The sequence below is a fragment of the Procambarus clarkii genome, chromosome 91 (genome assembly GCF_040958095.1).
Source record: "Procambarus clarkii isolate CNS0578487 chromosome 91, FALCON_Pclarkii_2.0, whole genome shotgun sequence".
Lineage (NCBI taxonomy): Eukaryota > Metazoa > Arthropoda > Malacostraca > Decapoda > Cambaridae > Procambarus > Procambarus clarkii.
Window position 1 is genome coordinate 6,398,869 of NC_091240.1, and position 15,141 is coordinate 6,414,009.

Here is a 15,141-nt window from a genome sequence, read left to right on the forward strand (position 1 = left end):
ATCAGAAAAAATTTAGGATTGTGGATTTTCCACCCAAGAAAATGAGGATATAATTAATGTCACCTAAATACACACTATTAAATGCTATTCAGTCATTTAAGACATCAGTCTAGGGAGTAAAATTGATAAAAAAAAGTATTCTCTGTGACTGGATCTAATAAAATTAACAATAGGAGCCGGTCGGCCGAGCGGACAGCACGCTGGACTTGTAATCCTGTGGTCCTGGGTTCGATCCCGGGCGCCGGCGAGGAACAATGGGCAGAGTTTCTTTCACCCTAATGCCCCTGTTACCTAGCAGTAAAATAGGTACCTGGGTGTTAGTCAGCTGTCACGGGCTGCTTCCTGGGGGTGGAGGCCTGGTCGAGGACCGGGCCGCGGGGACACTAAAGCCCCGAAATTATCTCAAGATAACCTCAAGATCTCAAGATATGACGGGCTGCTTATAGCGAGTGTTAGCATCAGAACGGAATTCGTGACCCTGTTGTTGTTGTTGTTAAAGATTTGCTACCTAGAACCAAAAGTTCCAAGTAGCACGGGCTATGGTGAGCCCGTAGCCTCGTGCCGCTGTACTTACTCGGCTGAGGGACGGCGGATAGGGATAGAGGTTGAGGGAGTAGGCGTCCCTCGTGAGCTTGTAGTCCCAGCGGGTCTCGATGTGGGGGACCTCCATGGCGTCGCAGATGGACTGCACATGGTTGGCGGTGTTCTCGCTGTTGGGACCAAAGATGGCCGCCACCCCGGACCGCAGCAGCTTACACACTGGTGGAGTGAAGGTTCTTGTTATAGATTCAGCTACTCGGAACAAGTTCCAAGTAGCACGGGCTATGGTGAGCCCGTAACTTACCTGGCACAGAAGCGGGGCAAGTAGCACGGGCTATGGTGAGCCCGTAACTTCCCCGGTACAGGAGCGGGGCAAGTAGCACGGGCTATGGTGAGCCCGTAGTGGACTTACCTGGCACAGGAGCGGGGCTGAAATGGAGTGAAGGCAAGCGAGGGAGGTTGTCAATAACCATTCGCGAGAAAGAGTACGAGAGCTCGGGAACTATCAGGGGGAAAAGCGCCAAGCCATTACGACTGTACAGCACTTGGAAGGGATCAGGATAAGGATTTGGGATGGGACGGGAGGAGAAGGAATGGTGCCCAACCACTTATGGACGGTCGGGGATTGAACGCCGACCTGCATAAAGCGAGACCGTCGCTCTACCGTCCAGCCCAAGTAGTTAGACACTAATAAGTAAAGAGAGTGAGAGTCTATTTTACAACCAGCAACATACAAAAACTATATAAATGAATTAATCACTTAAGTTGACTGACATGAAGCTAGAGAAAATCCCAAATTCCAATCTAGGATGACCAGATTAAGGCAGTGTCTGGGATGCTCCCGGACGCAGGTTCGAATCCTCGTCACGGCCCTTGTAGATTTGTTCATGACCACATTGATTCCTGGTATTTCCTGGTTTCCCTTCAAAGTGCATAAATCTTTCGCTTTTTTACAGAAGGGGGAATGTTGATTAGACCACACACTAGAATGTGAAGGGACGACGACATTTCGGTCCGTCCTGGACCATTCTCACAATCGACTTGAGAATGGTCCAGGACAGACCGAAACGTCGTCGTCCCTTCACATTCTAGTGTGTGGTCTGGTCAACATACTTTAGCCACGTTATTGTGACTCATCGCCTGCAAGGGGAAAATGGATAAGGGATATCAACACGAGACAAATAAGCAAAGTTTTGAAACTATCAGACTAGGTCAGAATCCCTAACAATGGCTTTAAGCCGGCGAAGTTTGGGTTTAATTACGACATGAGCAAGTATTGGTTTTAGCAACAGATGGTAGACACCGCACCGCTTCTGTGCCAGGTAAGTCCACTACGGGCTCACCATAGCCCGTGCTACTTGGAACTTGTTCCGAGTAACTGAATCTATAACAACAACAACAGATGGTAGATTAGTGAGATACGTTGCCGGCAAACTTCATTGAGGCAAATGGTATAGATAGCTTTGAAAGCAGGTTTAAGATAAGTTAGATTTAGACTGACACCGTCCAGAATGGGGCAAAATTCCCCAACTCCGCGGTGACGCCTACTGCTTATGCTCCTATGATCTAGTTGGTGTCTAATTCTAAACTAGCTTAACAACTCGTTCAAAATAAGTAAGAAATATGGACAGACACCTCGCTTCTTCAAGGCACAAGAGCACCTGCTGATAAATAAGACGTCATTAGGAAATACAAAGATTTAAGAATAGACTCGACAGAGGTCACCCAACATGTGTTCTTGCTGGGTCGTGAAGCAAGAACAAATTGAATAAGAATTAAAAAAAATCAAGGATATAAATAGAAAGTGGACATAGCCTTCCTTAGAGCGACAGAGTAGATAGATTCGGATAGACTATCCTAACCTTCCATACCACAAAACATACACATAGAATGCGATAGACCAGCATGCAGTTCTATTAGAACATCCAGTCATAGATTACGATAGACTCGACTGACCGCCCTTGGATAGGCACCTGGACTAGGCTAGACCCAACTGACCTTGCTTGGAGGCCCTGAAGGAGTCGTCTGCAGGTATTCTCTCGATCTGGGCGCTGAGCTTGGATCTCGGGAGGGTTCTAGTGTCCATGTTGATTTTCTCTACTGCGTACCTGAAGGCCATCTCCTGCACGTCGTCCCGGTCATCGAAGATTCCTCCTGCGACCACCGTGGGAGCGGGTACACAGTGTGATTATGGCGGGAATACTTTAAAATATAATGGGCGAGGGTTATTATGTGATTTGATGGTGATAATTGTGTTTTGTGATGTTTGGGGCACAGCCTAGGGTAATGCCTGGGCTTGTCTGGGGCATAGCCTAGTGTAATGCCTGGGCTTGTCTGGGGCATAGCCTAGTGTAATGCCTGGGCTTTTCTGGGGTATAGCCTAATGTAATACCTGGACTTGTCTGGGGTATAGCCTAGTGTAATGCCTGGGCTTGTCTGGGGCACAGCCTAGCGTAATGCCTGGGCTTGTTTGGGGCACAGCCTAGCGTAATGCCTGGGTTTGTCTGGGGCATAGCCTAGTGTAATAGGTAGAAAATGGAGATGAATGCACCGTGTTATTGAGAACGTTGAGACTATTCCATATGTAAAATGGTCAATTTTGTGGGGAGAAATTCAAGGGGAAACTGAGCAATTCAAGCCAGGAAGGGGGGGGATCGACAGGTAAAAAGGGCTTAAACAGCCTGATTGAGGGTTAAAGGCAGGTTATTCAGAGCCCCTGTTCGGTTCATAATGTTACAAGACAGTGTGTACATATTGTACTATTTCTCTATTCTCTTCATTTCTGTTGTACACTGTTGCACACTGTTGATGACTCAGAATGTTTAACAAAGACTGCTTATCCCACACTGCTTGACAAAGACTATTCAACAAAGCCTGTATATAAAAGGACTGTGTAACATAGACTATGTAGCTGTTTAACAGACTATATAAAAGGGCTGTTTAACATAGACTATACAAAAGACCTGCTTAACAAACATAATAATAATAATAATACCGAAAATATATATATAGGGTAACGTTTGCTGTTATATAATACAATTATAAGGTTACACTTTATATTAACACGGATTATACTGTACAGAATGTGTACACTTATCATCCCTAAATAAAAACTTTGGATTTGTGTTGAAGTTTATATAAATGGTTGTTGGTCTTTCAGTTCATCCTTATAGTGAATCAGAGAGAGAGGGTTGAGTAACGACCCGGCTGCCGAGAGATGGCAGCAGTTGTCAGCTGCAACCTTGGAGCATAAACATGCTAGAGGCACTCCAGTCAATTGAAGGCGGTGTAAAATATTCATATATATTTTCAGTTATATTGCAGAATGTATATCAAGTTCAAGTACGTTTATTGAGACAATAAAATATATCTCAATGGGATAGAGTAGCTTAGGCTATTTCTACTCTCTCTCTCTCTCTCTCTCTCTCTCTCTCTCTCTCTCACATCGGGAATGTGATATCTCTGGCACTTCCATCTATAGTGTGATTAAAAAAACAAATGTGGACAATGGAGTTCAATAGCTTAAATGCAAATTACCTTTACAATAATAGAATTGAAATTGGTATGTAATACATTAGACGCGTAATATCTGTTGAATACAATATTTCCAATACCCACAAAGATGTATTGGGGGAAACATTGTAGATATATACTGAAAAATCACATTGCGGGACTTTTTGCTTTTCATTCTTTTTATATATAAATGTCTCCCCACGACATTCATTATAACAAGAAATGTCTACTCACAAACATAATAACATAGGATAAACAACCCACACTTACGTAAAAGTGTTATAGCTTTATAACATTCATTATAATGTTAAATGTTGCAGCTGTCAGGTCCTTCTGATTTTTTTTTTTTGGGGGGGGTGGAGGGTATTTTCTTTATCAGACATTCGTTTCAGCATTCTCTTTATCACTGCTTATGAATTGCCTATATTAAGTTACAAGTTCTCTTACACATAACCTCTGAATTTGGCCGTTTGCCCGTATGGCCGAAAATGGACGTAATTTGAAAAATTGAAAAAAAAATAAAATAAATTTTGGATTTGTTTTTCCTAAACAGCAAGTTAAGAGTCCTCTGGTAGGTTAGGAGGGCAGGGAATTCTCCTAAAGTTTCAAAACGTAATGAAAAACGTTAATTGAAAGTTTCCTTTCCTAACCTTAACGAGTAAGCCAGACGACTCAAACAGAAAACGGGACAGTACATCACTTTCGTGAGCTGATTTCATTTCAAATTCCGTCCATTTTTGGCCATAGCGCGCATACCAGCGAAAAGCAACGTTATTTTTAAGAGGAGGACAGCTTGTCATTAGTATCCAGTGGAATTTAATATTATTAGAATTATATGACCGCTAACTGTTCATAAAGCAGCCATATGTTAGTACTGTATTACCATAAATCATTTAAGGTCTAGCATAATTTAAGCCTGGCCAAGCGTAACTTGTCATAACATAACCTAGGCCTAACAACATAGGCCTAAACTATTCCTATGTTAGGTTAAAGCTAGGTCATGTTATATTAGGTATTTTTATTTTTACCAAATTGCTTATTGAAAAGTACGTTATGGAACTATGTAAATATAGATACTTCACTAATGTGAGGATAGTGATAGTTTGCATAGGGAATTTTTTTCAGCGTCAGAATAATGAATCATTGGAACAATCAAAGGAGTGAATATCTCAATGTTTAAATAAGTAACACTCTTTTTATATACCAATTGACAGTTTTTTGTGTTTTTTGGTCTTCCTCTCATCAGTAGGCCTATGTGCTGAGATCCGTTACGTTACTGATAGAGAGAAGGAGGGAGTAGTTGGCTGGCCTATTTTTGTTTCCTGCCCGAAACGCTTTGCGTAATAGTGGCTTTAGGCATTGTATGTACTACCTCTATAAATCTATAAATTTTTGTATAACCTCTTTTATGTATGTACTTTACCTGAATAAACATTTGAATTTTATTGACACCACCGAAAATAAAACGCTTCTCGCCGCCACCAGATGGCAGCAGGTAGTAGCCATGGCTTTTTCAGAATTTACCTGAGGGCCGCTGACTCTAGTGGCCTCGTCGAAGACAGGATGCCAGCGACTTGTCGAAGGTCCCTCCAGATTTGCCTTGATAAGATGAAGGAGCAACCGGTTATATATGTGTAATGTACACACTATAACACTGCTGCTAGTATTATATGTTTTCGCTTATAGAAGACTTTAAAATAACGACGCGTCGGCCCCAGACAAATGGAAGGAGCTTACACACGACCACGTCAACAAAATGGCGACGACAGGTCGTTTACATTTATATAACACGAGTGGATATATATATATATATATATATATATATATATATATATATATATATATATATATATATATATATATATATATATATATATAATATATAATATATATATATATATATAATATATATATATAGTGAGTATAGTGAACTGGATCACCACTACAATTTTGTCCCCATTGCTTCTGAGACACTCGGCGCCTGGGGTAAAAGTGCTACCAGTTTTTTGAAGGAACTGGGTTCTAGGCTCATTGAAACAACAAGGGACCCAAGAGCTGCAAGCTTTCTTTTCCAGCGCCTCAGTGTGGCAATACAGAGGGGAAATGCGCACTTCATCCAGGGTTCCTGCCCGCCATCTGAGGAGCTGGAGGAACTCGACAACCTATGATAACCATCTTTGTAACCCATATGTAACTCCTTTTTTGTAACAAAGTTCAAATAAAGTAAATATATATGTGTACATACAAAAGAATGGGGGTGGTAGGAGAAGATAATATTAGTGTTCAGTGAGAAACCACAAGGTCTCCTCTGAATACTTTTTATTTTCTTCTCCGAGGCTATGGGTCCCCACATTGGCACCAGAGGTGGTACCCTCACAAACTTTTATATATATATATATATATATATATATATATATATATATATATATATATATATATATATATATATATATATATATATATATATATATATATATGCGAACAAGCCTGAATGGTCCCCAGGACATATGCAACTGAAAACTCACACCCCAGAAGTGACTCGAACCCATACTCCCAGAAGCAACGCAACTGGTATGTACAAGACGCCTTAATCCACTTGACCATCACGACCGGACAAAATGAGGTGATAGCCGAGGCTATTTGAACCACCCCACCGCCGGCACTCGGATAGTTATCTTGGGCATAGCATTTTACCAAATCACCTCATTCTTTGGGGCACACGTGAGGAACACAAATGCGAACAAGCCAAAGAATGAGGTGATTTGGTAAAATGCTATGCCCAAGATAACTATCCGAGTGCCGGCGGTGGGGTGGTTCAAATAGCCTCGGCTATCACCTCATTTTGTCCGGTCGTGATGGTCAAGTGGATTAAGGCGTCTTGTACATACCAGTTGCGTTGCTTCTGGGAGTATGGGTTCGAGTCACTTCTGGGGTGTGAGTTTTCAGTTATATATATATATATATATATATATATATATATATATATATATATATATATATATATATATATATATATATATATATATTATAGTGTTATATTGAAGTCCCATAAGGTGGAACTACTGACCCCTCCTCTGCTACCCCTGCTAGGTGAACAGAGGCATTTGTGTCCTACCGTCCTACCTAGGAATCGAACCCCGGATCCCCCGATTGTGAGTCGAAAACGAAGCCAACTGTACTACGAGCCCGAATATATATATGATGTGGGTTTATGTATATTTTGGCCGAGGTAAAGTTAGGTAAGGGAGTATACCTGGAGTATACCTGGAGAGGGTTCTGGGAGTTCTTCTACTCCCTGAGCCCGGCCTGAGGCCTGGTTCGACTTGTGATAACTTGGTCCAACAGGATGTTGCTTGGAGCGGCCCCGCAAGGATTATGTCCCAACTTGTTTAGTCGTAAACCCGACGTTCCTTTGTTTTGACGGGGAGTTCCGCTGTTAGGGATAACCTTTGAAACCGTGCAGGGGTATCTCCCTGCCAGCGCATGGCGGATGTGCTGGCAGGGAGATATATGTCGGTCTTCTTGGTGAATAAAACACACACACACACACACACACACACACACACACACACACACACACACACACACACACACACACACACACACACACACACAGATACACACACACACACAGGGGGTCTCGTAGCCTGGTGGATAGCACGCAGGATTCGTAATTCTGTGGCGCGGGTTCGATTCCCGCACGAGGCAGAAACAAATGGGCAAAGTTTCTTTCACCCTAAGTGCCCCTGTTACCTAGCAGTAAATAGGTACCTGGGAGTTAGTCAGCTGTCACGGTCTGCTTCCTGGGGTGTGTGTGTGGTGTGGGAAAAAAAAAATAGTAAGTTAGTAGTTAGTTAGTAAACAGTTGATTGACAGTTGAGAGGCGGGCCGAAAGAGCAAAGCTCAACCCCCGCAAAAACACAACTAGTAAACACACACATTAAGATTGCCAAAAAAGCTTGTGACGGATTTCCACATACAAGAAGTGAAAGGGTGAGAGAGTACCTAAGAGACAGGAGCTAAAGAGCCACCACGAGAGGCCAGAACCATAACCTTAGAAATTGAATGCCTCCCCCCCCCCCCCCAGGCTCGATCTGGGCACCAGTATTATTCCCGTCTATGTTAATCAGCCTCACCAGGAAGGTGGAACTCCCACGTGCCCATGTTTATGGGACATTAAGAGTGTCTTACACGTATACATGCTTACGAATGATACATGTTTGCGAATGATGCATGTTTACGAATGATACATGTTTACGTATGATACACGTGTCACCCTGATGATGGGGTGAGTGTTGACCGGGTGTGGATGGGGGGGGGATAATGGGAAGGGGGATGACATAAAGATGGGTAATGGGTGAGGCAATGGGGGAAGGTGATATATAATGGGGGATTTATCCGTCACCAGAGTGACGGATAAATCTAGAAGTTACGACTAATGGGTAAGAGATGATGGGGGTAAAGATAATAGGTGATAAAGGTGAGGGGGTGATGGAGGAGGAGGAGGCAGGTGGGTATTAGGGGGGTGTCCTGGGTATAGTCAGGGTATAGGTATGGCGGCGGGAGCGTTGGCGCCGGCGCCATACCTTCCCACCCCTTCATAACATTAGCCGCTAAGATGCCTGGCACCGTGCCAAGCTGAGGGTGGCAGGGGTGACACTGAGGCATGCCGTGGCAGGGGTTCGATGCCTTGAGCCCCTCTGCGTCAATTTCCTGACATTTTAGTCAGATGTTGTCACCTATATTTATATATTTATTATTATTATTTTTTTGTTAGTTCGATTTCCAGTTATTTATAAAAAGAGAAATAATTCCTAAAACGCAGACGATGAGTCACAATAACGTGGCTGAAGTATGTTGACCAGACCACACACTAGAAGTTGAAGGGACGACGACGTTTCGGTCCGTCCTGGACCATTCTCAAGTCTATTGTGAGAATGACTTGAGAATCGACTTGAGAATGGTCCAGGACGGACCGAAACGTCGTCGTCCCTTCACCTTCTAGTGTGTGGTCTGGTCAACATACTTTAGCCCCGTTATTTTGACTCATCGCCTGCATAACCAAAATCTCTAACCAAGGACATAACCAAAGCATCTAACCAAGGGTATAACCAAGCAGTAGCTGTGTACTATAGCATAATTTGTTTTAGCTAATACCACATATTATTACATCGTATTAAATATATTTAACTTCGGTAACATTTTGAGTGCTTAGTAATATGTCCAATTTTGTACTAATTAGTATTTCGTAGTATCTTACGTATTTTTATCGTCCACTTCTGAATATAACGAAGTGGAAGTTTGAAATCAAGTTACGGGCTCACCATAGCCGGTGCTACCTGGAACTTTGTTCCAGGTAGCGAATCTTTAACAACAACAACAACGAAGTGTAGGCGCTCAGACTCTTAAATTTTCTTATACACTGTTGTTATGTCCATTGAATTGTATAACGCAGTCCTATAGGGGCATTACGGTAATAGATATAGACAGAGGCCTGGTAGCCTGGTGGATAGCGCGCAGGACTCGTAATTCTGTGGCGCGGGTTCGATTCCCGCACGAGGCAGAAACAAATGGGCAAAGTTTCTTTCACCCTGAATGCCCCTGTTACCTAGCAGTAAATAGGTACCTGGGAGTTAGTCAGCTGTCACGGGCTGCTTCCTGGGGGTGGAGGCCTGGTCGAGGACCGGGCCGCGGGGACACTAAAAAGCCCCGAAGTCATCTCAAGATAACCTCAAGATAACCTGAGCTGAACTAGTTGATATGGACGTATGGGGTGTTATGCCACTCAGATATAGGCCTATAGGGCATTGTACTGTTTATATAGACACACGTGATGCTCCGTGCTGTTTGACACGGGCTTGTTGGGGTTTCTGAATGCAGAAGAGAACGCAATGCGTTGCTGCGGTTTCTAAATATACAAGAAAACGCAACCTGACATCACGTGATCTGCGCCACAAGCCAGAAGAGAGACCAGGAATACTCTATGACATCATGTTAGTGAGGTTAGGTTAGGTTAGGTGATGTATGATGAGGTTAGGTTACGTTACGTTAGGTTAGGTGAGGTTAGGTTAGGTTGTGTATACTACTGGAGACAGCATATATATATATATACTACCTTATCAAATTAACCCAACCCAGCAAGGTATCGTGGCTTGGTTAACCCATTCCTGCCAAGCACAGCCTCACATAATTTAACTTGATCTTAATTAACCATAACCAACACGACGCATTCGTACAGGGGATTTTTTTTTAATTGCGTACGTAGTAGCCATGGTAAATTTGGGGGGAGCCGTTATGGCGTGGTTCTTAAAGGTTAATTTAACAAATTCTTGCTTATGGTTCTCGCACGAATGAATTTATTACATTTAACAAACCGTGGAATTATACACCAGAACCCTTCCTTTAAATCCCATTTTGGGTTGATTAACAATACAGACTTTGGTCATGGTCGTATTAAGGGGATTACAGAGGTATGTCGTGGCTTTAAATCCCTCCCCCCCCCTTCCCCCACTCTCCCCATTCCCTCATCCCCCCCATTCCCCACCCCTAACTCCCGGCCCTTGGGGGGGTCTCGCTGGCAGGCCCTGAGGGCTGGAACACGTGGAGGCTGCCTTTAATCTCTGTACACAGTGGCAGGTGACACCTGAACCATGCCAGAGGTGATGGTTCACCTGTGTGGGGGGTACAGGTGATGGGTGGCTGAGGTGATGGTGGTAGTGGTGGTGGTGATGGAGGTGGTGGTGATGGAAGTGATAGAAGTGATGGGGTGGTAGAGGTGATGTTTTTTTTTTATTTTTTTTTTATTATTTTCTACCACAGACGTGGCCAGGCATTTACAATGCTAACCAGCATATATACATTTTCTTCTGTCCTCCATGGACAGGGTTAGAGATGTGTTAAACATATAGTTCAGGGGTTTATTGAACAATCAACCACAGAAGGCGATTGTAGTGCTTTTAAACTGCTAAGCTAACCTACAGACATAAATACATAGATACAGAGAGTTACGTCTGCCCTACATAAAGTGGTCGTTGTGTTCTTTACATAGTGTCATTAATGTGCATTTACAAAGGTGAAACGTAATTCTGATCAGCTTCCACATATACTTTATACACATACATACATACATATACATACACACACACACACACACACACACACACACACACACACACACACACACACACACACACACACACACACACACATATATATATATATATATATATATATATACACTCATACATACACACACATACATTTATGGCTCTCCTACTCTTGAGAGGGTAAGATAGCTAATAGAGAAAGTAGTGTGTTATTAAGCACTTAACCACTGAAGGTGATTAAGGTGTTTTCACAAGCTCAGGTTATATAGTTACATCTTACATGCATTGTATAGTTGATACATTACATGGTCAATCTTGGGTACAAGTCCAATATATCATCAAGTGTTCCAGTACTCGTATAGTAATTACACAGTTCAGCATACCTTAGCCCAGGAGGGCGAAAGTCAGTCAATATGGGACATTCTACAATATAATGTTCAAGTGAGTGCATGTTTTCTCTTTCACAAAGTTGACACATTGTGTACTCGACATTTGGGTTTTGAGAAAGCTGCCAGATACGTCTATATCCCAGGCGTATTCTGGCCACTATAACATCACATTGCCGGGTTCTTGTTCTATTAGTCCCATATGTGAATGTCTCCTCACGATATCTATCATAATATTTAATGCTACAACTTTCAGGTCTTTGTGCATTTGTTAGGTCGGTGAGATCTTCATTAGATATTTGTTAAGTATTCTCGTTGTCACTGCTAATGAAACACCCATATCAATTTCTACCACTGGTTTTCTACAGGCTGTCTGCGTGATAGTGGTGGTAGTGGTAGTGGTGGTGGTGATGATGGGGGTGGTAGAGGCGATGGTGGTGGTAGTGGTTGTGGTGGTGGTGGTGGTGATGATGGGGGTGGTAGTGGTGGTGATGGAGATGGCACACATGGGGTCCCTGGTTCGAGCCTCCTAGAGCCTAGGTGAAAGGTGAGCCTACAGGGCTCCACGTGCCTAGGGGAAGCCCCTGCCCTCAGCTAACCCTACCACCTACGGGGGGAGGGGGAACCCTACCTACGGGGACCCACATTCATGTCTGGAGCTGCCATGCTTGGAGACTCCCCCCTCCCCCCCCCCCACATCCACATACCCCCTGGAGCGTGTTTCCTGCCATCTTCCACCCCCCCCCCCTCCCTTACAGCTTGTGGCAGCCATCACTTATTTTGGGACTCGGAATGTCAAAAAGGGTTTCGGGTTATTTTAAGACGAGGTCACAGCTTATTTAATTACTCTTAGGTGTTCCTGTGTGAGCTTGTGTGTGTACTCACCTAATTGTGCTTGCGGGGGTTGAGCTTTGGCTCTTTGGTCCCGCCTCTCAACTGTCAATCAACAGGTGTACAGGTTCCTGAGCCTATTGGGCTCTGTCATATCTACACTTGAAACTGTGTATGGAGTCAGCCTCCACCACATCACTGCCTAATGTATGCCATCCGTTAACTACTCTGACACTGAAAAAGTTCTTTCTAACGTCCCTGTGGCTCATGTGGGTACTCAGTCTCCACCTGTGTCCCCTTGTTCGCGTACCACCAGTGTTAAAAAGTTTATCCTTATCCACCCTGTCAATTCCTCTGAGAATTTTGTAGGTTGTGATCATGTCTCCTCTTACTCTTCTGTCTTCCAGTGTCGTGAGGTGCATTTCCCGCAGCCTTTCCTCGTAACTCATGCCTCTTAGTTCTGGGACTAGCCTAGAGGCATACCTCTGAACTTTTTCCAGCTTCGTCTTGTGCTTGACAAGGTACGGGCTCCATGCTGGGGCCGCATACTCCAGGATTGGTCTTACGTATGTGGTGTACAAGATTCTGAATGATTCCTTACACAGGTTCCTGAAGGTTGTTCTGATGTTAGCCAGCCTAGCGTATGCTGCAGATGTAATTCTTTTTATGTGGGCTTCAGGAGACAGGTTTGGTGTGATATCAACTCCTAGATCTTTCTCTTTGTCCGTTTCATTAAGTACTTCATCTCCTATTCTGTATCCTGTGTCTGGTCTCCTATTTCCACTGCCTAGTTTCATTACTTTGCATTTACTCGGGTTGAACTTTAGTAGCCATTTGTTGGACCATTCACTCAGTCTGTCTAGGTCATCTTGTAGCCTCCTACTATCGTCCTCTGTTTCAATCCTTCTCATAATTTTTGCATCATCAGGAAACATTGAGAGGAACGATTCTATACTCTCTGGAAGATCATTTACATATATCAGAAACAGTATAGGTCCAAGGACTGAACCCTGCGGGACTCCACTTGTGATGTCTCGCCAATCTGAGACCTCACCCCTCACAGTGACTCGCTGTCTTCTGTTGCTTAGGTACTCCTTTATCCAATGGAGTACCTTCCCTTTCACTCCAGCCTGCACCTCCAGCTTTTTCCCTCGCCTCTTGTGTGGCACTGTGTCTAAGGCTTTCTGGCAATCCAAAAATGTGCAGTCTGTGGGTGTGTGTGTGGGGGGGGGGAGTGTTTCATCGCTGGTGTGTGAGAGGCCTCCACCCTCCAACTCTCATTCAACCCTTCACGCTTATTCAAAAGCCTATATAAAAGCTTATATAAAAGCCTATATTAAAGCCTATATAAAAGCCTATATAAAAGCTTATATAAAAGCCTATATTAAAGCCTATATAAAAGCCTATATAAAAGCTTATATAAAAGCCTATATAAAAGCCTATTTAAAAGCCTATATAAAAGCCTATATAAAAGCCTATATAAAAGCTTATATAAAAGCTTATATAAAAGCTTATATAAAAGCCTATATAAAAGCCTATTTAAAAGCCTATATAAAAGCCTATATAAAAGCCTATATAAAAGCTTATATAAAAGCTTATATAAAAGCCTATATAAAAGCCTATATAAAAGCCTATATAAAAGCCTATCTAAAAGCTCAATATTGTAGGTTTTTTTTTTAGGTAGGTGAAGGGATTTTCTTTCAAAAGAGAATAAGAATTAATCGTATTTGACTCTTTTTACATAAAAAAACGGATCAAGGCTGAATATATATATAAGCTCCCAAGTTGCCATTTATAGGCATGACAAAACATTATGCTGGAGGAACCTCCTGGTGACACAAAGCAATACTGGACTTACTTTAACTTTTTTATTCCCTTATCGACATCGAGAACGGAGTTCGGATACCGAGCTAACCATCCGGATAACGAAGAATTGCTCCTTGCAAGATGCCTCCCCCTGTTGCTCAAGACGCACAAGACTGCGCATGCGCCAAGGAAGAAGCCAGCACCTGTTCTTTCACCTTTCGCGCCAAGCCATTACGACTATATAGCACTGGGAAGGGGTCAGGATAAGGTGATCTCGCTCCTCCTCCTCCTCCTCCTCCTCGAGGTGTTGATAGGTGTCCTGTGGATGCTTAAAGATATCCTTCGTGTATTGAAGACGCTTCTCGGGATACTTGAGAGAGAGAGAGAGAGAGAGAGAGAGAGAGAGAGAGAGAGAGAGAGAGAGAGAGAGAGAGAGAGAGAGAGAGAGAGAGAGAGAGAGAGAGAGAGAGAGAGAGAAGGTGGGGGGGGATGTAGGGTGAGAGAGTGGAGTACAGGTGGACGCCGTCAGCGGGCGCGGGGGGGCGCCCTCGCCTACTGTGAGGCTCGCCTTACCCCGCCCAAACAAACCATGCGTTCCCTGACAACACGGCGAGTGTAACGACTGCTCACCTGGCCACACGCCAACCACAACCCCGGCCACCATGCCACAGCCCGCACCTCTAGGTTAGTACACACCTCACACGCCACACAAACGCGCCGCACGCGCGCCTCACACACGCACACACGCACACGAGGCAGAGTGACGGCTCAAGACATGATGGACTACATCACACAGAAGTGTAAGGAGGCAACAGACAAGTTTGTCCCAGTCCAAAAGCAAAAAAACGAAATACAGATGAGAATCACATGGTTTAATCAGAGATGTAGGCTAGCAAAGAAATATCTCCTTATATTAAGAATAACTTCTTCTGAAGCCCACATAAAGAGAATAACATCTG

The 15,141-nt window shown here is 43.6% G+C and overlaps 1 protein-coding gene across 7 annotated transcripts in view; it reads right to left on the reverse strand.

Moving 5' to 3' along the window:
• The window catches only part of LOC123773974 (glutamate receptor ionotropic, kainate 2), a 76,049-nt gene that overhangs the window by 44,257 nt on the left and 16,651 nt on the right, over positions 1 to 15,141 (reverse strand). For all 7 annotated transcript variants that reach the window (XM_069318703.1, XM_045767996.2, XM_045767997.2 and 4 more), the window contains exons 3-4: positions 2,539 to 2,694; positions 575 to 759 (exon numbers count right to left, since the gene is read on the reverse strand). In XM_069318703.1, coding sequence (XP_069174804.1) covers positions 575 to 759; positions 2,539 to 2,694 — 341 coding nt within the window. The remainder of the gene's footprint in view (positions 1 to 574; positions 760 to 2,538; positions 2,695 to 15,141) is intronic.